At 50.8% G+C, this 24,334-nt stretch overlaps 2 protein-coding genes across 2 annotated transcripts in view; one reads left to right on the top strand and one right to left on the bottom strand.

Annotated features, from left to right (window-relative positions):
• GNG7 (G protein subunit gamma 7) overlaps positions 1 to 24,334 on the bottom strand; it is a 212,774-nt gene that overhangs the window by 39,379 nt on the left and 149,061 nt on the right. Inside the window, exon 3 of the mRNA XM_003914624.5 lies at positions 5,441 to 5,480. The gene's annotated coding sequence lies outside the window, so the exon portion shown is untranslated. The remainder of the gene's footprint in view (positions 1 to 5,440; positions 5,481 to 24,334) is intronic.
• LOC116271613 (putative uncharacterized protein YIL100C-A) lies at positions 22,327 to 23,474 on the top strand (the record flags this gene model as incomplete). The annotated part of the gene is given in 4 exon segments (XM_031659078.1): positions 22,327 to 22,532; positions 22,654 to 22,915; positions 23,288 to 23,304; positions 23,453 to 23,474. Coding segments are annotated over 4 exon segments (507 nt in total), but the record flags the coding sequence as incomplete, so codon positions are not given.

Genomic DNA, 24,334 nt, shown 5'->3' with positions numbered 1-24,334 from the left:
GATGGAGGAGGACCTGGAGGGGAGGGCTTCAACAGGGCTGCACTTTTTGTTTTTCGTTTTGTTTTGTTTTGTTTTGGAGATGGTCTCACTCTGTCGCCCAGGCTGGAGTGCAGTGGTGCAATCTTGGCTCACTGCAACCTCCGCCTCCTGGGTTCAATCGATTCTCCTGCCTCAGCCTCCCGAGAAGCTGGGATTACAGGCACCCGCCACCACACCTGGCTAATTTTTGTATTTTTAGTAGAGACGGGGTTTCACTATCTTGGCCAGGCTGGTCTTGAAATCCTGACCTCGTGATCTGCCTGCTTCACCCTCCCAAAGTGCTGGGATGACAGGCTTGAGCCACCACACGCAGCCGGGGCTGCGTTTTCATCTGGAGGTTCGCACAGGGCATTGTGAGCCTAAGCATGGGAATTTCAGTCTCTCCTCCAGAACCTTCCGGACAGGCACCACTGCAGCTACCACGGCTGCAGCTACCAGGCACCAGGCACCAGCTGACCAGGAGGGAAGAACCACAGGGCTGCTGTATCCAGGGTCAGCCAGCAGACCCGGGGTGAGGGTGGGGGTGACAGGGACGCCAGCACACTTGCTGTGCACAAAGTGCCTTGTGACAGTGAGTTCGTCTTGGCCTCTGTCCCAAGATGAGGTTTTGATGACACGCATGGAATTTCTAACAATGAGATGGAGTGTGTGGTTTTGCTCACGCTTACATCCCCTTTTCTTGTCTATCCAAATTCCATTACGCCTTTTCTTGCTGATGCAGAAGCACAGCCAAGTCCTGGGCTGCCCCAGGAAGTGCCGAGACCTCTCGCAGCTCTCAGTGGAAAGGGGAAATGTGGCTGCCTCGGGGCTGGGGTGCCCTGACTCTCAGAATCCTTGTGGGATGGGGGAAGAGGGTTTGGGTCGAGACCGGCTCACAGGAAGTGGGTAGAACGCAGGAGAAGGAGCTGCTGGGAGGCACCGTCTCATCCAGCCCCCGTGGCGACCCTCCTTGCTGGCTTTTTTTGAGACGGAGTCTTGCTCTGTTGCCCAGGCTGGAGCGCTGTGGCATGATCTCAGCTCACTGCAACCTCCGCCTCCTGGGTTCAACTGACTCTCCTGTCTCAGCCTCCCGAGTAGCTGGGATTACAGGCGCCTGCCACCACACCTGGCTAATTTTTTAATTTTTTGGTAGAGTCGCGGTTTCACCATGTTGTCCAGGCTGGCCTCGAACTCCTGACCTCAAGTCATCTCTGCCCACCTCAGCCTCTCAAAGTGCTGGGATTACAGGCAGGAGCCACTGCGCCCGACCACCTCTGTTCACCTCCTCACCAAGCCCCAACTTCTGTGACTATCCCCCAGGGAGAATGACCGTGGCCCTGCTGGGTTCTGAGGGGCCTGTGCCGATGAGCAGGTGGCCCGCACAGCCTGAGGGACCACCAGCTGCTCTGTGGCCAGAGTCTCATGCCTCCAATCCCGCTCTGCCTCTGACCAGCCCCTGGGCATTGCCGCATCTTTTGGTTGCCAAGCCTCAGTTTCCCCACCTATAAAATGGGGACAATGAGCCCTGCTCCCCAGGGATCCTAGGAGAACTGAAGGAATTGCAGCAGTGGACCTGGCCTGCAGGGGGCACGGGAGAGGTGTCTGCTGAGTCACTGAGTAGGGGAGCTGAGGACTGGGGAGGCGTCAGTGGTGGGGATGGCTGGGCTGCTGGGAACAGGGCCAGGGGACTTAGCCAGGGCCCGACGAGAGCTGCCTGATGTCATTGCTAGAGCTTCTTGTCATCCCTCCAAGCAGATGCTGCAGCACAGGGACCTAATCCTCACGGCACGTGGCCACGTGGCTGGCAGCTTGAGCCTGCAGCCTGGAGACACCTGAGCCCTGCCCAGGCAGCTCCGTGCCACCTGCCATCCAGCCGCGCTGCCGTTGGCCAGCACGTGCGTGTCCCAGAGGACTGGGCTCAGGACGGGCTCCAGGGACCTCACACTGGCCGTCTGACCTCCTAGGTCTGGTCTCCCGGTCAGAACACAGGAGGGAGGGCAGGGACTTCTCCGTGGAGAATATATTCATAGAGAGGGACATAAAGGATCCAGACAAGACACCGCGGGCACGTGCGACCCCTCGACCATCGGCCACGTTTTAAATCATCACTGTCTTCGTCGTCATCCTGAGTGTCAGGAGTGTGGGGGCCGAGACTAGGGTGAGGCCATGAGGCACTCACTTTGGGGGCAAAATCTAGGCAATGCCAAAAAGCTCTGCCATGCTGGTAAATCATATTTTCATGCCATCTTTTATTATTGATCTAAAAATATATTTACAAATATATATTTATTATAAAAACATATAAATACATATAAACAAATATATATTTATAAATATATATAAACAACATGTCTATTTATAAATAAAATATATATTTAAATTATATATATATATATTTTTTGAGACAGAGTCTCGCTCTGGCCCCCCAGGCTGGAGTGCAATGGCACGATCTCGGGTCACTGCAACCTCTGCCTCCCGGGTTCAAGTGATTCTCCAGTGATTCTCCAGCCTCAGTCTCCCGAGTAGCTGGGATTACAGGCATGTGCCACCACGCCCGGCTAACTTTTTTTATTTTTAGTAGAGATGGGGTTTTGCCATGTTGGCCAGTCTGGTCTCGAACTCCTGACCTCAGACGATCCTCCCATCTTGACCTCCCAAAGGGCTGGGATTACAGGTGTGAGCCACCCCACCTGCTGCTGCTTCTGTATTCACAGCTGCTCCCCATCGCTTGCATTCCCGCCTGAGCTCCGCCTCCTGTCACATCAGCGGCAGCATCAGATTCTCACAGAAGCGTGAGCCCTACTGTGAACTGTGCATGGGAGGGATCTCAGCTTCGTGCTCCTTACGAGAATCTAATGCCTAATGGTCTCGACTGGCCAACACGATGAAACCCCGTCTCTACTAAAAAATACAAAAAATTAGCCAGAAATAGCTTGAACCCGGGAGGCGGAGGTTGCAGTGAGCTAAGATCATGCCGCTACACTCCAAAGTGGGCAACAGAGACAGACTCTGTCTCAAAATAAATAAACAAAAATAATCTAATGCCTGACGATCTGTCACTGTCTCCCATCACCTCTAGATGGGACCATCTAATTTTTGTTTGTTTGTTAGTTATTGAGACAGAGTCTCGCTCTGTTGCCCCCGGCTGGAGTGCAATGGCACGATCTCGGCTCACTGCAACCTCCGCCTCCCGGGTTCAAGCAATTCTCCTGCCTCAGCCTCCCAAGTAGCTGGGACTCCAGGTGTCCACCACCACGCCTGGCTAATTTTTGTATTTTTAGTAGAGATGGGGTTTCATATTGTTGGCCAGGCTTGTCTCGAACTCCTGACCTCAAGTGATCCGCCTGCCTCAGCCTCCCAAAGTGCTGGGATTACAGGCGTGAGCCACCGCGCCCAGCCCAGGGACCATCTAGTTGTAGGAAACAAGCTCCAGGCTCCCACTGATCCCGCATTATGGTGAGTTGTGGAATTATTTTATTATATATTACAATATAATAATAACAGAAATAAAGTGCACAATAAAAGTAACGCGTTTGAATCGCCCCCAAACCATCCCCCCGGCTCCCCCACCATCCGTGGAGAAACTGTCTTCCACGAATCCACTCCCTGGTGCCAAAAAGGTGGAGGACTGCTGCCTTAAGGAACCAGAAAAGGCAGAACAAAGGCAGCCCCAAGCCAGCAGGAGGAAGGAAATTGTAAAGATCAGAGCAGCGATAAACAAGACAGAGATGAGAAAAACTGGTGAGTCGACGAAACCAAAAGTTGCTTCTTTGAAAAGAGCTACAAGATTGACAAACCTCTAGCGAGGCTGACCAAAAGCAAAACCAAAAAAAAAAAAAAAAAAAAAAAAGGAAATAAGATGCAAATAACTACGCGCAGAAACGAAACGAAAGGGGGACACATGACTACCAACCTTATGGAAATAAAAAGCATTATCAGAGAATACTGTAGTATTATCAACCAGTGTGTGACACCCAATTAGGTTATCTACGTGAAACGGACAAATTCCTAGAAAAACACGAATGAAACAGATCAGCTGTGGTTTCAGGTTCCACTCACATCTCTTAGATACTGGCTTAGATGCCAGCATGGTGTTGAGCATATATATATATAATATGCATATATAATATATATATAGTATATATTACATATACATATTATATATGTGTGTGTATATATATTTTTCTTTTCTTTATTTTAGAGACCTGGTCTCACTCTGTTGCCCAGTGTGGAGTCCAAGGGTGCAATCACAATGACAGCTCACAGCAGCCTCCATCTCCTGGGCTCAAGTGATCCTTCTGCCTCAGCCTCCCAAAATCCTAGGATTATAGGCATGTGCCACCACACTGGGTATGTATATATACGTATATACGTATACACACACATATATACACACAAGTGTGTATATATACATGTATATATGTATATATACGTATATGCACGTACATATACGTATATGTATATATACGTATATGTATATATACGTATATGTATATAAACGTATATACGTATATATATACTTTAAGAGACCGGGTCTCACTCTATCACCTAGGCTGGAGTGCAGTGGTGTGACCATAGCTCACTGCAACCTTGAACTCCTGGGTTCAAGAAATCCTCTTGCCTCAGCCTCCTGAGTAGCTGGGACTACAGGTGCACGCCACTGTGTATACATATATATGTGTGCATGTGTGTATAAAATATATATTATATATAATATATATTTTATAAATGTTATAAAATGTTATATATGTTATAAAATATGTTATATATAATATATATTTTATAAATGTTATAAAATGTTATATATATACTGTTATAAAATATGTATGTTATATATATATATTTTTTGAGACAGTCTCGCTCTATCGCCCAAGCTGGTGTACAGCGGCGTGATCTCGGCTCACTGCAACCTCCATCTGCTGGGTTCAAGCGATTTTCCTGCCTCAGCCTCCGGAGTAGCTGGGATTACAGGCATCCGCCACCATGCCCACCCAAAATTTGTATTTTTGGTAGAGACGGGGTTTCGCCATTTTGGCCAGGCTGGTCTCTAACGCCCAACCTCAGGTGACCCGCCTGCCTTGGCCTCCCAAAGTGCTGGGATTACAGGCATGAGCCACTGCCCCCGGCCATTTTTATATTTTTGTATCTATATCCTTGTTTAATCTTTGCAACCTTCCTGCAAAACGCAGAACGTCATCTCCTCCGCAGACAGTTGACCGGAACCCACCCAAACGGGGCAGAGCTGGTAAAAGGGGATCTGGGATTTGAACTCAGGTTTCCTGGCTCCGAGCCCAGAGCCCTTTTATGGGATGACTCAACCTCCCAGTGTGTCAGGCACACATAAAAGACTAGAGCTTGTTTGTTCCTTTTTCTAAAAAACAAGAGATTCCAAGCTCATGAAGTAAGAGAAAATGCCACATACCTTTTTTAGTTTCCTCAGGAATCACGGCTTGCTGTACACCCTGTTTAAAAAAGGATAGAGAAAGAGAAAAGCATGGTTACATATTTTTCACTTACAAGGAACTCACAGAGCTACCTCCAGCTTTTATCGGAGAACGACGTTGCTGTCCCCAAAAATGAGGCATGGGGATTCGAAACGGCCGTGCCCTCCGGAGAAAACGGGGGCAGAATCGGCTTTATTGTTTACCACCAATCCACGTGGAAAAGACCTGTAGGTTTCTGTTGCAGGACAACAGGGCAGATTATCTTTCTAGAAACTTGTGTTATTCCATTTCAAAACAAGGGAGCCCCAACCGCACACTCAACGTCCAGTCCATCAGACACAGCAGTGCAAGAAAAACAAAATATTCAGGCACGGAGCCTTCCCATGGCGTCCTTTGGTGTTTTTCCATCTCTGATTTCTACTTTGATGTAAGCCACGTGCCGGGCAAAGGGAGAGGTGGAAAGTGGAAACTGGGGACAAACCAATTAACCCCGAATGGAGGAAGTGACAGGTATACAGGGGGCAGGAAGGCCGGGGGGTCTCATGTGAGCCGCCCAGGGCCAGGAGGTCAATAGGAAGGGAAGGACGGCTCCATGTCCCCGTGATTGGTCTCCAGAGTTGGGCAGGAGGGGGGAGGACTGGGGCCTTTGGAGCTGCGGTTTTCCATGGAACAGAATCCTCTGCTCCAAGCCGGACCCTGGATACAGCCGGGTCCTGCATCCGTCTCTGATGCAGAGTGCACGGATCGTGACAGGGCCACAGGGACCACCTTCCGTGGTCTTTGCTGACTCCCACTAAGGCCTGGAGGGAGAGGCAGGCAGCGATCTGCCTCCTTCAGCTTCACAGCAGCCTCCTATTTTGTGGACAAGGAGGCCCGAGGCAGGCAGAGGCCCCTGCCTTGCTGAGCGTCTACACCAGCCGAGGTCATGGGGCCGGGACTTGTGCACAGTGAGCCCAGATGCTCGGTTCTGTGTCTCCCGGTTAGACCACCACTGCTCTGCTGCTGAGCCGCCGGTCCCACTTGGAGAAGCCAGGAGCTGCGGCACTGACAGCGCTAGGGGAGGCTCCGTCCCGCGTAGCGAGGCTCACTCTGCAGTGGCCTTGCCCGGTGAGGTCAGCAGATGCCCCCTGCACTGGGCCCAATCCAGGCCCAACCTCCTGAGCTGCCCGAGGCCGGGCTGGGCCGGGTTGACGTGGCCGAGGCTGTTTCCCTCCTGCCCTGAAGGGCCCCTGTGGTCTGCGAAGCAGGCCCAGCCCCTCTTCCTTCAGAAACATTTGCTGTTTCCACCCACCAATGGGTTTTTTTCCACTGACACAAAGAAGAGCCACACGGCTGCTGTCCTGGGCTGGAGTCGGGCGACGCACACACGACACTTTCTCAGCAGCCCTGCGCCCCGGGGCTGCATCCCAGGCCAAGGAAGCTGAGGTCGGCGGGAAGCCTCCCCACCTTCAGCCCAGCCGGGGAGGCCGAATCCTGCCTTTTCCGGAGGCTCCCGGGTCTCAGCTGCAGGAAGGCGGTGGCTGGGGTCACCTTCTCCTAAGCCAGGGTCTCTCCCCACACCCAGCATTACGGACACCAGTGCCAGATTGTTCTCTGGAGTGGGACCATCCTGGGCTCTGCGGGGTGCTGAGCAGCACCCCTGGCCTCCACCTGCTCCATGCCAGGAGCACCCACAGATGTGTTGGCCACAAATGTCCCCAGACACAGCCCAGGGTCCCCTGGGGGGCAGAATCACTCCATGTGAGATCCCTGACCTCTTAGTGACCTACAGACATCCAGGGGACTGCCTCCCCTCCCACCTCTACACACACACGCACACATGCACGCACACACACGCATACTCACACACATGGACACACACAGACACACCCACACACATGCATACACGCACACTCACACACACACACACACACACAGACACGCACGTGTACACAAGACACATGCACACACATTTGCATGCACACACACGCAAACACATCACTCACACACACACACAGACATGCACACATGCACACTCACACATACGCACACATGCACGTGCACACACGTGCACTGTACACATGCACACATGCACAGACACACACACACGCACACAGACACGCACGTGTACACACAAGACACACATGCATACACATTTGCATGCACACACAGACACGTGCACACACAGACACATACAAATGTGCACACATTCACACACACATGCACGCAGGAGCAAGAGCCTCCACCCAGTCCTGCATCTAAAGCAAGGTCCTGCTAGTAAACACACACCAACTCAAGAAACGAGGGGCTGCAGGAATTTTCCTCCCTCCCGCCCAAAGGCGCCTGCACTCACAGAAGACTCAGAGGCTCCACCCGGCCGGGTCAGCGAATGGAGCAGCAGCACAGTTCCAGGACCGTGATAGAGAAAGACGGGAAATTAGACTTCTGACCCGTCACAAACTCTGAGTAAGTGTGACGTGCCCAGGCCAGCCCGGTGTGACCTCAGCTCCTGATCCATAAAATCAGGACAGTGACCGAGGATGCTGGGGCCACCTCACCTGCAGCCCCGGGTCAGCCTCAGAACCCACAGGACTTTGACCCCGTCCCAGGCCATGGCCCTTGACCAGGGAACCACAGCTCCTCATTCTGATGGGTGACTCGGTGCATTTCTCTCTCAGGCTCACTTTTTTTTTCTTTGAGATGGAGTCTTGCTCTGTCACCCAGGCTGGAGTGCAGTAGAGCGATCTCAGCTCACTGCAACCTCTGCCTCCCGGATTCAAGCGATTCTCCTGCCTCAGCCTCCCAAGTAGTTGGGACTACAGGCACGGGCCACCACGCCTGGGTAATTTTTTGTATTTTTAGTAGAGACGGGGTTTCACTGTGTTAGCCAGGATGGTCTTGATCTCCTGACCTTGTGATCCGCCCACGTTGGCCTCCGAAAGAGCCGGGATTACAGGCATGAGCCACTGCACCCGGCCTTTCAGGGTTACTTTTAGGTGGCTGGAAATACCGTTTTTCATCAGCACACTGTATTATTTTCATTATCCTTGCCACTGATCTGATGGGCACTGTGTCCTTTTTTTTTCTGAGATAGGGTCTGTTACCCAGGCTGGAGTGCAATGGCATGATCACAGCTCACTGCAGCCTCAACCTCCTGGGCTCAAGTGATCCTCCCTCCTCAGCCTCCTGAGTAGCTGAGACTATAGGCGCATGCCACCACACCCAGCTAATTTTTATTCTTGTAGAGACAGGGTTTTGCCATGTTGCCCAGGCCGGTCTCAAATTCCTGGGCTCAAGCGATCCTCCCACCTTGGCCTCCTAAAGTGCTGGGATGACAGGTATGTGCCACTGCACCTGGCCAGCAAAAAAGGTTTTAAAGGTAGATGATCAAACCGTGTATAGAACCTCAATTTTTAAAAATAAGAGTGTGTATGTAGAAGTCTGGGGAAAGGATAAAGCACTGGGATTGTGGATGATTTTCCTATCCTTATGTGATTCTCAGATTCTGCAAAATGAAGTTATGTAACTTTCTCTTCCTTCCTTTCTCTCTCTCTCTCTTTTCTTTTCTTTTTTTCTTTCTTTCTCTCTCTCTCTCTCTTTCTTTCTTTCTTTCTTTCTTTCTTTCTTCTTTCTCTCTTTCTTTCCTTTTTATTTTATTTTTTTGAGACAGGTGTCATTCTGTCATCCAGGCTGGAGTGCGGTGGCGCGATCTCAGTTCACTGCAACCTCTGCCTTCTGGGCTCAAGCAATTCTTCTGCCTCAGTCTCCCAAGTAGCTGGGATTACAGGCAGCCAACCACCACGCTTGGCTATTTTTTGTATTTTTAGTAGAGACGGGGTTTCACCCTGTTGGTCAGGCTGGTCTCAAACTCCTGACCTCAAGTGATCCCCCCACCTTGGCCTCCCAAAGTGCTGGGATTACAAGTGTGAGCCACCACGCCCGGCCAGTAATATTCCTTTCATAGTCACAAAGAAGATAGATATATATATATACACACACACACACACACACACATAGACACACACATATATACACATAGATATATACACAGTTGATTTGATTCTCATTATTTGTGGTAGTTCTGTTCTGTGAAGTCACCATAAAAACTGAGTTTGCGAATATGAATCATTGCTCCTAGAGAATATTTTTGCAGGGTTAGTTTCCTTTGAGTTTCAGGAAACTTTCCTTTGCTTCATCTGATCAATACGTGACCTTGTTCTGTGTGTGTTTCTATTTTTTTTTTTTGGAGACAGGGTCTCACTCTGTTGCCCAGGCTGGAGTACAATGGCGCAATCTCAGCTCGCTGCAACGTCAATCTCCTGGGCTCAAGTGATTCTCCTGCCTTGGCCTCTGGAGTAGCTGGGATTACAGGCACCCGCCACCATATTTGGCTATTTTTTTTTCCCAAGATGGAGTTTGACTCTTGTTGTACAGTCTGGAGTACAATGGCGGATCTCGGCTCACTGCAACCTTCGTCTCCTGGGTTCAGGAGATTCTCCTGCCTCAGCCTCCCGAGTAGCTGGGATTACAGGCATGAGCTGCTGCGCCCGGCCTAATTTTTGTATTTATTTATTTACATATATTTTTTGAGACCGAGCCTCGGTCTGTCATCCAGACTGGAGTACAGTGGTGAGATCTCAGCTCACAGCGACCTCTGCCTCCCGGGTTCAAGTGATTCTCCTGCCTCAGCCTCCCAAGTAGTTGGGATTACAGGCATGCGCCACCATGCCCAGCTAATTTTGTATTTTTAGTAGAGACAGGGTTTCTCCATGTTGGTCAGGCTGGTCTCGATCTCTTGATCCTCGAGATCCACCCACCTCGGCCTCCCAAAGTGCTGGGATTATAGGCATGAGCCACCGCGCCCGACTAATTTTTGTATTTTTTGTAGAGACAAGGTCTCGCTATGTGGCCTGCCCAGGCTGGTCTTGAACTTCTGGGCTCAAGGGATTCCCCTGCCTCCTAAAGCATTGGGATTCCAGGTGTGAGCCCCTATGCCCAGCCTGTGTGTTTCCTTTCAAAGACGCCTTCTTTTTTTTTTTTTTTGAGATGGAGTCTCACTCTGTCGCCAGGCTGGAGTGCAGTGTAGTGGCATGATCTCAGCTCACTGCAACTTCCGCCTCCCGGGTTCAAGCTATTCTCCTGCCTCAGCCTCCTGAGTAGCTGGGATTACAGGTATGTACCACCATGCCTGGCTAATTTAGTATTTTTAGTAGAGACTGGGTTTCACCATGTTGGCCAGGCTGGTCTCGAACTCCCGACCTCAGGTGATCTGCCCGCCTCGGCCTGCCCGCCTCATGACAGGTGTAAGCCACTGCGCCCAGCTGATTTTTGTATTTTTAGTAGAGATGGGGTTTCACTATGTTGGCCAGACTGGTCTCGATCTCTTGACCTTGTGATCCGCCCACCTCAGCCTCCCAAAGTGCTGGGATGACAGGCGTGAGCCACTGTGCCCGGCTGATTTTTGTATTTTTAGTAGAGACAGGGTTTCGCCATGTTGACCAGGCTGGTCTTGAACTCCTGACCTCGGATGATCCACCTACCTCAGCCTCCCGAAGTGCTGGGATGACAGGCGTGAGCCACGCGCCCGGCCCAAAGGCGCCTTCCTGAATGCCTGTCAACGACACGAGTGTTGAACGGGGCAGCTGCTCTCTCACTCCTGCCTGAGCGAAACTTCTCTCACCTACTGGTTCCTGCACGAGGCCCCGAGGGAGACGAGAAGGGGCCTCAGCACGATGCCTGGAACCACTGCAAACAGCAAAATCACCAAAAAGCAGAAAAACGCAAACCCCGAGGCTCTCGCTTGACAGTAATGAGGACGCCGTCCACCTGGGAGGGGAAATGGGAGGGCGGAGCGTGGCCTCCGCTCAGGGAACGCACGCCCACAACTAATTTCTGCCTCTCTGCACGTGTCCCAGGATGAGAGGGAAAAGTGTCCCAGGCACTGATTTGGGGTTCACAAATACACACCATCAAGCCAGCGAATTTGCAAATATGGACTCCATGAACGATGAGGGGGGTTACAGTACAAACCCAGCCTGTCCCTTGCACCTCCTCAGTGTGCTCAGGGCCTGGCCTGGCCAGGCACCCACCACGAGGCCTGGCTGGTGGCAGGAAGGAGGGGACCGCCTTGGACCCCCACATCACCCCATCCCACAGGTCTGTCTCCCACCGGCCCCCAGGGTTGACTCTCAGGAGAGGAGGTCCGACCTGCCTTAGGGGGCCCACGCAGGACCCCCGTACCTCCACACCTTATTTCTGTGTCCCACCCAGCCCTTCCCTTGAGGCAGTGATTCTCACCTGGGAGTAGCCCTGCCCCCAGGGGACCCTGGGTGGTGGCTGGGGACATTGTGGTTGTCCTGACTTGGGGGTGCTCCTGGCATGGGGCAACGCTGCGTTGCCCAGGACGGCACTACTCCAGAGAAGGATCCAGCCCTGATGTCCACAGGGCCCAGGGGAGACCCTGAATTCATTATTTGGGAAAAGGCTGGGCGCGGTGGCTCACACCTGTCATCCCAGCACTTTGGGAGGCCGAGGTGGGTGGATCACTTGATGTCAGGAGTTTGAGACCAGCCTGGCCAACATGAGGAGACCCCGTCTCTACTAAAAATACAAAAATTAGCCAGGTGTGGTGGTGCATGCCTGTAATCCCAGGTACTCAGGAGGCTGAGGCAGGAGAACTGCCTGAACCTGGGAGGCGGAGGTTGCAGTGAGCCAAGATCGCACCACTGTACTCCAGCCTGGGTGACAGAGGGAGACTGTCTCAAAAAAAAAAAAAAAAAAAAAAAAATTATTTGGGAAAACAATTGAGTGCAATTTCTGTTCACAGGCACCAGAATAAGCTCCCGATGGGGCAGTCGGTGTAAACCAGGGGGCCCCAGCTCCTGGGATTCACCTCCTCTCTCCCTCCCCACTCAGGGTGTGGATTTCATGTGTGCAGCCTCCTGGGACCTCAGCAGGGCAGAGGATCATGGGACGCAGAGTCTCTTGGGGGTCTGTGGAATCCCATAACCCAGGGGGGCTCAACCAGGATGACTCTGCTCCCAGAGGACACTGGGCAATGTCTGGGGACAGCTGTGGTTGTCATGACGGGGGGTGCCCCTGGCATGGAGTGGGTGGAGGCCAGGGACGCTGTCAGCACCCTGCAGTGCCCAGGTCGGTCCCACCCCAGGCCCCAATATCCACGGTGCCCTGGGGAGACCCTGGTTAGGTCCTGTCACAGTTGTGGTTCCATCAGCACCGCTGCCCTTCTGTGCCCAGGAAGGGCCCTGCCCTCCCCCGTCCCTTTCTCTCTGCACCCCAGCCTGGGTCCTTGACCTTCCCGGCTCTCAGCACTCTTGGACACATGATCCCCACAAGAGCCTGTCTCAGGAGGATACAAATGACACTGGTTGGCCGGGTGCGGTGGCTCATGCTTGTAATCCCAGCACTTTGGGAGGCCGAGGCGGGTGGATCCCCTGAGGTCAGGAGTTTAAGACCAGTCTGGCCAACATGGTGAAACCCCGTCTCTACTAAAAATATATATATTAAAAAAAAAAAATCAGCCAGGCATGGCAGCGGGTGCCTGTGATCCCAGCTACTCAGGAGCCCGAGGCAGGAGAATCGCCTGAACCCGGGGGGCAGAGGTTGCAGTGATCCGAGATTGCACCAATGTACTCCAGCCTGGGTGACAAAGGCGAAACTCTGTTTAAAAAAAAAGAAAAGACGCTGGCTTCTTTCTCTTCTTTGCACTCTGAAAAGCGCCTCACAGCAAAGTGCCCAGCAGAGGCAGCTGCCCCGGGTCGACCCGAGAAACAGGAAGCCCTGTTTCTGAGCTTCGCCGGCTCTTCTGGGAGACCGGCGGGTAATCCCCTTCCTCCGACATTTCTCTGAGAAGTTTCTCTGTGTTCTGCTTCTCAGAAAGAAACCGGGGTCGGGGGCAGGCATTCGTGCCCTCCACCCACTCAGGGGTTTGCAGTAACACCCTTGGGATTTGCAGGTTCACACAGAGCCGGAGCCCTGAGTCACCGCAGCCCGGGAGCTGCCGGGGTCCCCACCTGCTCAGCCCCAGGAACACACATCTACAGTGGGCTCCTTTTTCTTTTCTTTCTTTCTTTCTTTTTTTTTTTGTTTTCTTGAGACGGAGTCTGGTTCTGTCACCCAGGCTGGATTGCAGTGGCGCCATCTCGGCTCACTGCAACCTCCGCCTCCCGGGTTCAAGCGATTCTCCTGCCTCAGCCTCCCAAAGTGCTGGGATTACAGGTGTAAGCCACCTCGCTCTGCCCCTTTTCCTTTTCTTTTAAATGACTAACACTCATGATTTCTGTTCAGCTGAAAGTTACACTCTCTTTCAATACCTACAACAGGGTTTTTCCCCCTGGGCACTGTGGACAGTGGGGCCAGATCCTTCTCTGGGGTGGGGCCGTCCTGGGCACTGCAGGGTGCTGAGCAGCGTCCCTGACCTCCACGCACTCCATGCCAGGAGCAGATGCCCCCAGACATGACCAGAGTGTACCCTGGTGGCGGGGGCAGAATCGCTCCCAGGCTACACTAGAATCTTAGGGGATTCCACAGACCCCCAAGAGACTCTGCGTCTCACGATCCTCTGCCCTGCTGAGTTCCCAGGAGGCTGCACACACTGAAATCCACACCCTGAGTGGGGAGAGAGAGAGGAGGTGAGTCCCAGGAGCTGGGGTCCCTCTGGTTTTCACCATTGGCCCCATTGGGAGTTTATTCTGGTGTCCAGTGTGAGCAAGAGACAGATTCAATATTTTTCTTTCTTTTTTTTTTTTTTTTTAGACAGAGTCTCTGTCGTCCAGGCTGGATCTCGGCTCACTGCAAGCTCCGCCTCCCGGGTTCGCGCCATTCTCCTGCCTCAGCCTCCCGAGCAGCTGGGACTACAGGCCCCCGCCACCTCGCCCGGCTAATTTTTTTGTATTTTAGTAGAGACGGGGTTTCACCGTGTTAGCCAGGATAGTCTCTATCTCCTGACCTCGTGATCTGCCCGCCTTGGCCTCCCAAAGTGCTGGGATGACAGGTGTGAGCCACTGCACCTGGCCCAATATTTCAAATAATGAACACAGGTCTCTCCCACTCTGTATTCTGGATATTGGGGCTGGATTGTTCTCTGGGGTGGGGCCGTCCTGGGCACTGCAGGGTGCTGAGCAGTGTCCCTGACCTCCACGCACTCCATGCCAGGAGCAGATGCCCGCAGACATGACCGAGCGTACCCTGGTGGTGGGGGCAGAATCGCTCCCAGGCTACACTGGAATCTTAGGGGATTCCACAGACCCCCAAGAGACTGCTGAGTTCCCAGAAGGCTGCACACACTGAAATCCACACCCTGAGCGGGGAGAGAGAGAGGAGAGTCCCAGGAGCTGGGGGTCCCCCTGGTTTACCCCATTGGCCCCATCGGAGTTTATTTTCCAGTGTCCAGTGTGAGCAAGAGATAGACTCAGTATTTTTCTTTTTTTTTTTTTTTTTTTTTTTTTTTTTTTTGGGGAGCCCGAGGAGTCTGCAGCTCTGTCGCCCAGGCTGGAGTACAGTGAATCTCAGCTCACTGCAAGCTCCACCTCCTGGGTTCACGCCATTCTCCTGCCGCCTCGAGTAGCTGGGACTACAGGCACCATACCTGGCCAGCTAGTTTTTTGCCATTTTAGTAGAGACGGGGTTTCACCGGGTTAGCCAGGATGGTCTCGATCTCCTGACCTCGTGATCCCCGTCTACGGCCTCTAAAGTGCTGGGATTACAGGCTTGAGCCTGCACGCCTGGCCAGTATTTTTCAAATAATGAACACAGGACTCTCCCTCGCTGTATTCTGGACATTGGGGCTGGATCGTTCTCTGGGGTGGGGCCGTCCTCGGCACTGTAGGGTGCTGAGCAGCGTCCCTGACCTCCACCCACTCCATGTTGGGAGCACCCCGTAGTTGTGACTACCAGAAATGTCCCCACATGCTACTCAGGCTCCCAAGAGAACCACTCCCAAGCATTACAGAGGTCACACTTTTGTTTTGTTTTGTTTTGAGATAGGTTTCATTTCTGTCGCCCAGGCTGGAGTGCAGTGGCACGATCTTGGCTCACTGCAACCTCTGACTCCTGGGTTCAAGTGATTCTCCTGCCTCAGTCTCCCTATAGTAGCTGGAACTGCGGGTGTGCACCACCACGCCTGGCTAATTTTGGGATTTTTAGTAGAGATGGGCTTTCGCCATGTTGGTCAGGCCGGTCTTGAATACCTGACCTCAAGTGATCCGTCCACCTCGGCCTCCCAAAGTGCTGGGATGACGGGCATGAGCCACCACACCCAGCCCAGGTCACACTTTTGAACCCTTCAGTGGGCTCATTTTAAGTGAATTTTTAGCCTAATTGTCAACTGTCGAGTTATTTAAACCTTCCCACCCAAGCTTCCTTGGTCCAGAGAGGATCTGAAGCTCATCCAGAAACAACACACACAGCATTGCAAATCTGGGAATGGAGGAGACGGTGAAGGCGGTATTTGGGGGTTGGGTGGGGTGGGGGAAACAGCAAGGAAAAATCAAAGGATGGTTAGCCAAATGAGAATGGCGTTCGTGTGTGTAAGGGCGGGCTCCTGTTTAAGTGTAGGTAATTTTCAACTCAAGAAAAAGCGTGTGTATTGAATGCAGGGGGTTGAATAGCACCCAGCAAAAGCTCACGTCCTCCTGGAAGCTCCGCATGTAACCTTCTCCGAGACAGGGACTCTGCAGACGGAAGATGATAAGGATCTTGGGATGAAATCATCATCCTGTTTGTAGGGTGGGCCTTAAATCCAATGACTGGTGTCCTTTTAAGAAGGAGAGACACAGGCCGAGTTCGGTGGCTCACACCTGTAAACCCAGAACTTTGGGAGGCCAAGGCAGGAGGATCGCTTCAGGCCAGAAGTTCGAGACCAGCCTGGCCAACATGGTGAAATCCCATCTCTACCAAAAATACAAAAGTTAGCCAGGTATGGTGGCGTATGCCAGTAGTCCCAGCTACTTGGGAGGCTGAGGCATGAGAATTGCTTGAACCCAAGAGGTGGGGGCTGCAGTGAGCCAAGATGGTGCCACTGCACTCTAGCTTGGGTGGCAGAGCGCCACTCTGTCTCAAAACAAACAAACACCAAGAAGGAGAGATTTAGAGGCGCAGAAGAGACGACATGGCTGTGTGGGGATGGAGGCAAGAGACTGGAGTGACACAGCCACAAGCCAAAGACTGCTAGAGCCCTCAGAAGCTGGGAGAAACAGGAACGACCCTGCCCCTGGAGTCTCTGGAGGGAGCTGAACATGGTGGCACACGTCTATAATCCCAGCTACTCAGGAGGCTGAGGCAGGAGAATCGCTTGAATCGGGAAGGCGGAGGTTGCAGTGAGCTGAGATCGGGCCACTGCACTCCAGCCCGGGCGACAGAGCGAGACTCCGTCTCAAAAAAAAAAAAAAGTTAAATTAAAATAAAAAATAATAAAAAATAAAAAATAAATAAATAAATGATAGTAGAAAAATGGGCGCGGTGGCTCAAGCCTGTAATTCCAGCTACTTGGGAGGCGGAGGCAAGAGAATCGCTTGAACCCGAGAGGCGGAGGTTGCAGTGAGCCAAGATCGCGCCATTGCACGATAGCCTGGGCAATAGAGACAGACTCCATCTCAGAAACAAAAACGAAAACAAAACAAAAACCAAAGCTGTGTGCATCGAAGGAAGGGTCGGTTGGTTCCTTCCTTCCGGGACTGAATCCATGAGAACTGCAGAAATTTAGGATTAGGAACCAGTTCACCCAGGGTTCCTAAACCCTGCAATCACTGGGGGAGGCCCGTCCCACCTGGAAGAACCTGATTAAGTGGTCTGGGGTGTGCTGGGCACAGGGCAGTTAAGACTTCAGGTGACAGTTACCAGCAGCTCAGGGTGGAGCCTGTGTGAGGCCAGCCCTGGGTCCTACAGGAAGCGGCCCCAGAGTCTAATGTCCTCAGTGCTTCTGTGGGGGACGGGCGGAATGATGTGTGCAAACATTTTACACCATGGTAGCGGCCAGGCGTGGTGGCTCATGCCTGTAATCCCAGCACTCTGGGAGGCTGGGGCAGGTGGATCATCTGAGGTCAGGAGTTGGAGACCAGCCTGGCCAAATGGCGAAACCCCATCTCTACTAAAAATACAAAAATTAGCTGGGCGTGGTAGCGGGCACCTGTAATCCCAGCTACTCGGGAGGGTGAGGCAGGAGAATTGCTTGAACTGGGGAGGCGGAGGTTGCAGTGAGCCGAGATTGCAACACTGCACTCCAGCCTAAGCAACAGAGTGAGACGCTGTCAAAAAATAAAAATAAATAAAATTAAAAATTAAAAATAAATAGATAAACGATAGTAGAAAACAACAATTTAAAAATTAAAAGATCAAATTCCGCCCTTATGGAGTTTTCTGTGCAGAGTGTGAGGGGAAAGGAAGCATTCTTTTTATTTTATTTATTTATTTTTATTTTACTTTTAAGGAGGGATTAAGACCCACAAATAGCCAATTACCTTGGATGTCACAGGTGGTAGATCATGAGCACACCTTTTCTGTAAACGATCAGAGAGTAGACACTTTGAATCTGGGGGCCAGAAGGTCTCTGTGGACACTGTTTATCTCTGCCCAAGTAGTGAGAAAGCAGTCATGGATTATATGTAAATGAGTGGGTGGGGCCGTGTGCCAATAAAACTTTATTTGTAAAAACAAGCAGAGGGCCAGATTTGACACATGCCCAGGCTGTATCTGCAGAACCCTGAGCTGCAGAGATGAACAGCCTCTGAAGTTAAGGACTGGCAGTTCCTCAAAAGGTTAAACACAGTTTTCATGTGACCCAGCAATTTCAGGCCTAAGTATCTGCCCAAGGGAAATGAAAGTTAGGTTTACACAGAAACTTGTATAGGAAAGTTCACAGATGCATGAGTCATAACAGGCAAAATTGCAGACAGCCCAGATGCCCGTGAACGGATGAATAGATAAGCACAATGTGGTCCATTCGTTTAATGGAACAGTATTCAGCCATCAAAGGAAGGAGGCTCGGACACAGGCCATAGTATGGATGCACCTTGAGGACATCACGCTCAGTGAGAGAAGCCAGACATAAAAGGCCATGCAGTGTGTGATCCCATTTTTTTTTTGAGACGGAGTCTCACTCAATCGCCCAGGCTGGAGTGCAGTGGCACAATCTCAGCTCACTGCAAGCTCCGCCTCCCGGGTTCAAGAGATCCTCATGCCTCAGCCTCCCAAGTAGCTGGGACTACAGGCGTGTGGCACCACGCCCAGCTAATTTTTGTAGTTTTAGTAGAGACGGGGGTTTCACCATGTTGGCCAGGCTGGTCTCGAACTCCTGACCTCAGGTGATCTGCCTGCCTCGGCCTCCCAAAATGTGAGGATTACAGGCGTGAGCCACCGCACCCAGCCATGTGATTCCATTTCTATGAAATGTCCAGGACAGGCCCACCATAGAGGCTGGAAGCGGATGCGTGGGTGCCGGTGGCTGGGGGACGGGATAGAAAGTGACCGCTAATGGGGTTGGGGTTTCCTTCATGGGGAAGGAACGTCCTGGTCTGATAGTGGTAATGGTTGCCCAACCCTGTGAACATACTAAAAACATTAAATTGCATCACTTCAATGGGCGAGTTCTATAGCATGTGAATTACATTTCAGTTAAGGAGGAAAAAAGGCATAAAGAGAGAAGTCATGGCAGAGACAATGTCCTATCCCAGAGGGGCGGCGCGGGTGCGGATATGGAGTTGGAAAGGCTGTGGGGGCTGACTGTGTGCAGAGGCCTGGGCAGCACCCTGAGTTCAGAGCTGGGACGTGGGTGTGGAAGAGTGCAGGGGCAGGGGGCCGGGTGGCTGGAGCCAGACCAGAGTCGAGTCAAAAATGGCCTTGAGGCCAGGCGCAGTAGCTTACACCTGTAATCCCAGCACTTTGGGAGGCCGAGGTGGGTGGGTCGCCCGAGGTCAGGAGTTCGAGACCAGCCTGGCCAGCATGGTGAAACCCCTACTCTGCTAAAAACAAAAATTAGGCGGGCGTGGTGGTGTGCACCTGTAATCCCAGCTGCTTAGGAGGCTGATGCAGGAGAATCGCTTGAACCTGGGATGTGGAGGTGGCATTTAGCCGAAATCGCACTGCTGCCCTCCAGCCTGGGTGACAGAGCAAAAAAAAAAAGAGGCCTTGGCTGCTTTGTGGAGAGTTTTAGCCCCTTACTGGGGCCAGTGGTAGTCTCAACGGTAAGCGGGATCTGTTCAGGGTGGTGGAGATGCCCTCAGCGTCTCATTATGACATCTGCCATTCCCCATCCATAGAAAATACTACTTTATGACCACGTTGGTGGAAGAATAAATATGAGACAGGCGGATGGTATTCTTCTGACTTTAAAGGAAATTAAAGGCTGGGTGTGGTGGCTCACGCCTGTAATCCCAGCACTTTGGGAGACCAAGGCAGGTGGATCACCTGAGGTCAGGAATTCGAGACCAGCCTGGCCAACGTGTCGAAACCCTGTTTCTACTAAAAAATACAAAAATTAGCCGGATGTGGTGGCGGGCACCTGTAATCCCAGCTACTTGGGAGGTTGGGGCAGGAGAATCACTTGAGCCTGGGAAGCGAAGGTCGCAGCGAACTGAGATCTCACCACTGCACTCCAGCCTGGGCGACAGAGAGAGACTCTGTCTCAAATAAATAAATAAATAAATAAATAAATAAATAAAATAAATAAGTAATATAAATAAATTGAGGCTGGGCACGGTGGTTCACACCTGTAATCTCAGTGCTTTGGGAAGACCAAGGTGGGAGAATCCTTTGGGTCTAGGAGCACGAGACCAGCCTGGACGACATAGCAAGATCTTATCTCTGCAAAAAAAAATGTAAAAATTAGCTGGGTGTGGTGGCATGTGGCTGTGAACGAGCTACTTGGGAGGCTGAGTGGGAGGACAGCTTGAGCCCTAGGAGGTCCAGGCTGCAGTGAGCCATGACTGTGCCACTGCACTCCAGCCTGGGTGACATAGAAAGACCCTATCCCGTCTCTACTAAAAAAACAAAAATTAGCCGGGCGCGGTAGCATGTACCTGTAGTCTCAGCTACTCAGGAGGCTGAGGCAGGAGAATCGCTTGAACCCAGGAGGCGGAGGTTGCAATGAGCTGAGATTGCGCTACCGCACTCCAGCCTGGGTGACAGAGCGAGACTCTGTCTCAAAAATCAATCAACAAATCAATCAATCAATAAAATAAATAAAGGAGACATTTGGACACAGATGCACACAGGAGAGAGAATGCTGTATAGATAAGAGATTGGGGAGACAAGGCAGAGATTGGGGGTGTCACTTCCACAAGCCAGGGAAGGCCAAGGATCTCCAGCCACCACCAGGAGCCGGGAGTGGCCCTGGGACCTGGCTTCGGAAGAACCCAGCCCTGCCTACACCTTGGCCTTGGACTTCCAGCCTCCAGAACAGAGAGAGAACGAACCTGCGGTGTCTAAACGGCCGGGCCTGTGTAACTTGTAAGAGCAGCTCCACGAAACTCACACAAAGCCCTAAGAGGCGGCTCACCCTGGCTCAGGGGGAAGGGTCCGAGACAGCAGACCAGAATTTGGGCCACGGCAGTGGTCGGGGGACACCTCCTTCTCCTTCCACCCCCACCACTAAAGGACTGGATAGAGGTTGTGAGGCCGGAGTTGGCAACATTTTCCTATAAAAGGCCAGAGAGCAAACTTCTCTGGCTTTGTGGGTCAGATGGTCTCTGTTGCAACGGCTCAACTCAGCCGCAGAGGCAGGAGAGCCGTTGTGGACGATTTCTCAATGAGTGGGCATGGTGGGTGCCAATGAAACTTTATTTACAAAAAACACACTGTCGCTGGGCATGGTGACTCCAGCTTGTAATCCCAGCACTTTGGGAGGCCGAGGCAGGTGGATCATTTGAGGTCAGGAGTTCGAGAACAGCCTGACCAACAATGGTGAAACCCGTGTCTACTAAAATTATAAAACAGCCAGGCATGGTGGCGCACACCTGTAATCCCAGCTACTCGAGAGGCCGAGGCAGGAGAATCGCTTGAATCCAGGAGGCAGAGATTCCAGCGAGCCGAGATGGCGCCACCGTACCCCAGCCTGGGCAACAGAGTAGGACTTGGTCTCAAAAATAAAAACAAAAACACAAAAACAGTAACAAAAAACCCACACTGTCCATCATGGGCCCTTGCTGGCTGACCCCTGCTCTAGAAGCTCCTTGAGTTCAAGTCACTGGTTTGGCCGTGATCATTTCTGTAGTGCTGCTTCTCCAAAACACATCTTCTCCATCTGCAGGTTTATTTCTTCTCAGTTGTCCTCGATTTTGTGTGTGTGTGTGTGTGTGTGTGTGTGTGTGTGCGCGAGAGAGAGAGAGAGGGTCTCACTCTGTCACCCAGGCTGGAGTGCCGTGGTGCAATCATAGCTCACACAGCCTCCACCTCCCAGGCTCAAGCGACCCTCCTGCCTCAGCCTCCTGAGTAGCTGGGACTGCAGGTGCACACCGTCACACAGGCTAATTTTTGCATTTTTTTTTTTTTTTGCCATTTTGCCCAGGCTGGTCTTGAACTCCTGAGCTCAAGTGATCCTCCCACCTCGGCCTCCCAAAGTGCTGGGACTGCAGGCATGGGCCACTGCGCTGGGCCGGTGTCCTCTGTCGTATCCTACTTAAGCACTGCCTTTGATGCTTCTGTGCTACAGAGACAGATCTGAGTGGTGGAGCCAGAGACTGACTGGTCCATAGAGCCGAAAACAGCAACTCTTTGGCCCTTTACAGGAAAAGCTCACTGCCTTGTGGTCTAGGATGAGACCAAAAAGGTCACAAGTCTTCTCTTCAGAGCACTAGACTCCATAGGGGCAGGGCAATGTCAGCTGGGCAATGGGGAAGTCACCCATCTGTTCCCGGGCAGGACGCACTCAGGCATGCAAGGGAGAGAAGGGCGTTGCCATTCGGCAGGAACTCAGGAAGTAGGGCGTTCACAAAGCCTTCCCGGAAAATGCACCTCACCAGGCACTCCAGCCACCCAGTCACAAGCATGCGAGCACACATACACACACGTGCACACACATACAGAGACATACATATACACTCGCACACACACATATATATACACACACACACACATATGCACATATACACACACATACACATGCACACACATACACATATACACTCGCACACACACATATATACACACATATATACATACATTATAAACACATATATATATATGCATAATACATATATATTATACATATATATATACATGTACACACATATATACATATGCATATATGTATATAAGCATATATTATCGTATTATATACACATATGTATTATATACACATATATACAGATATACATATACATATGTACACATATATATATATTATAGCATATATATATATATATATATACATTGCATATATAATGATATACATATATATACATTGTATTATGCATATATATATATATATATATATAAATATATATATATACATGTATATATATACATGGTGCAGGACAGATATATAGACATGCACATACACATGCACACACATATACACACACATATACGCACATACACACATGCACATACACACATACATATACATACACATGGACACACACGTGCACATATACACATACAGGCACACATACATACACACACATACGTGCATATACACACATATACATATACAGACGTACATACACATGTACATATACACACATATACACATACATACATTATACACACATGTAATATATAAAAATATATAGGGCATACATACACACACATGTACACATATATATGCACACATACACATATACACACATACATACACATGCACACATGCACACACATACACATAGACACACATGCACACATACATACACACATACACACACGTAATATATATATATATGACACATCGGCTACATACACATACATATCGTGCATATATACATAGACATTACATATACATATATACATTATATACACATACACACATACACATACATATACACACAAATATATACACACACATATACATACACGTATACACACATGTATACACACAAATATGTACACATATGCGAATATACACAAATATACACACAAGTGCACACACACACTCGTGCACACATATATCCACACTATACATACATACATATACAAATATACAAATACACACAAATATACACATACAGATATATGCACAAAAACATATACACATATACATATTTACACACATATACACACAAGCTCACACACATACAGAAGCACACACATATACACAAAAGTACAAATATATACACAGAAGAACACACACATACAAGTAGGCACACACAAGCACACACACATACACAAATGCACACATGCATACACACACAGGTGCGTGCACACACACACACAACTCAGCGATGGGAGAGGCCCCAGCATGAGGCACCTGCTGGGGTCCAGTTCCACAAAGGATGCAGCATAACTCTGGGGCAGCAACCGCTACACAACAGAGGGCAATCATCTCCATTCTTAAACAAAAAGTGCAAGCAATGGTAATTTATTGCAAGCAATGATAATTTATTGCTATTCTACTAAATAGGGTCTCTCCTCTTAGCACTGTGGACACTGTGGCCAGACCGTTCTCTGGGGTGGAGCCGTCCTAGGCACTGCAGGGTGCTGAGCAGCGTCCCTGGCCTCCACCCACTCCATGCCAACAGCACCCCCATCAGGATAACCACAGATGTCCCCAGACATCACCCATCGCCCAGTCATGATAAACCACAAATGTCACCAGACATCTCCCAGTGTCCCCTGGGGAGCAGGATCAGCCCCAGCTGAGAACCACCACACTAGAACAATGGCAACAAAAATAACCACAAAATCCCAGAATCCGGCAGCATAGCATGATCAAGGTCAGTGACACG

This window comes from Papio anubis, chromosome 20 (genome assembly GCF_008728515.1).
Source record: "Papio anubis isolate 15944 chromosome 20, Panubis1.0, whole genome shotgun sequence".
In the NCBI taxonomy this organism is placed as follows: domain Eukaryota; kingdom Metazoa; phylum Chordata; class Mammalia; order Primates; family Cercopithecidae; genus Papio; species Papio anubis.
Note: the sequence above shows the minus strand (reverse complement) of the source record. Positions and strands in the feature narration are given on the sequence as shown.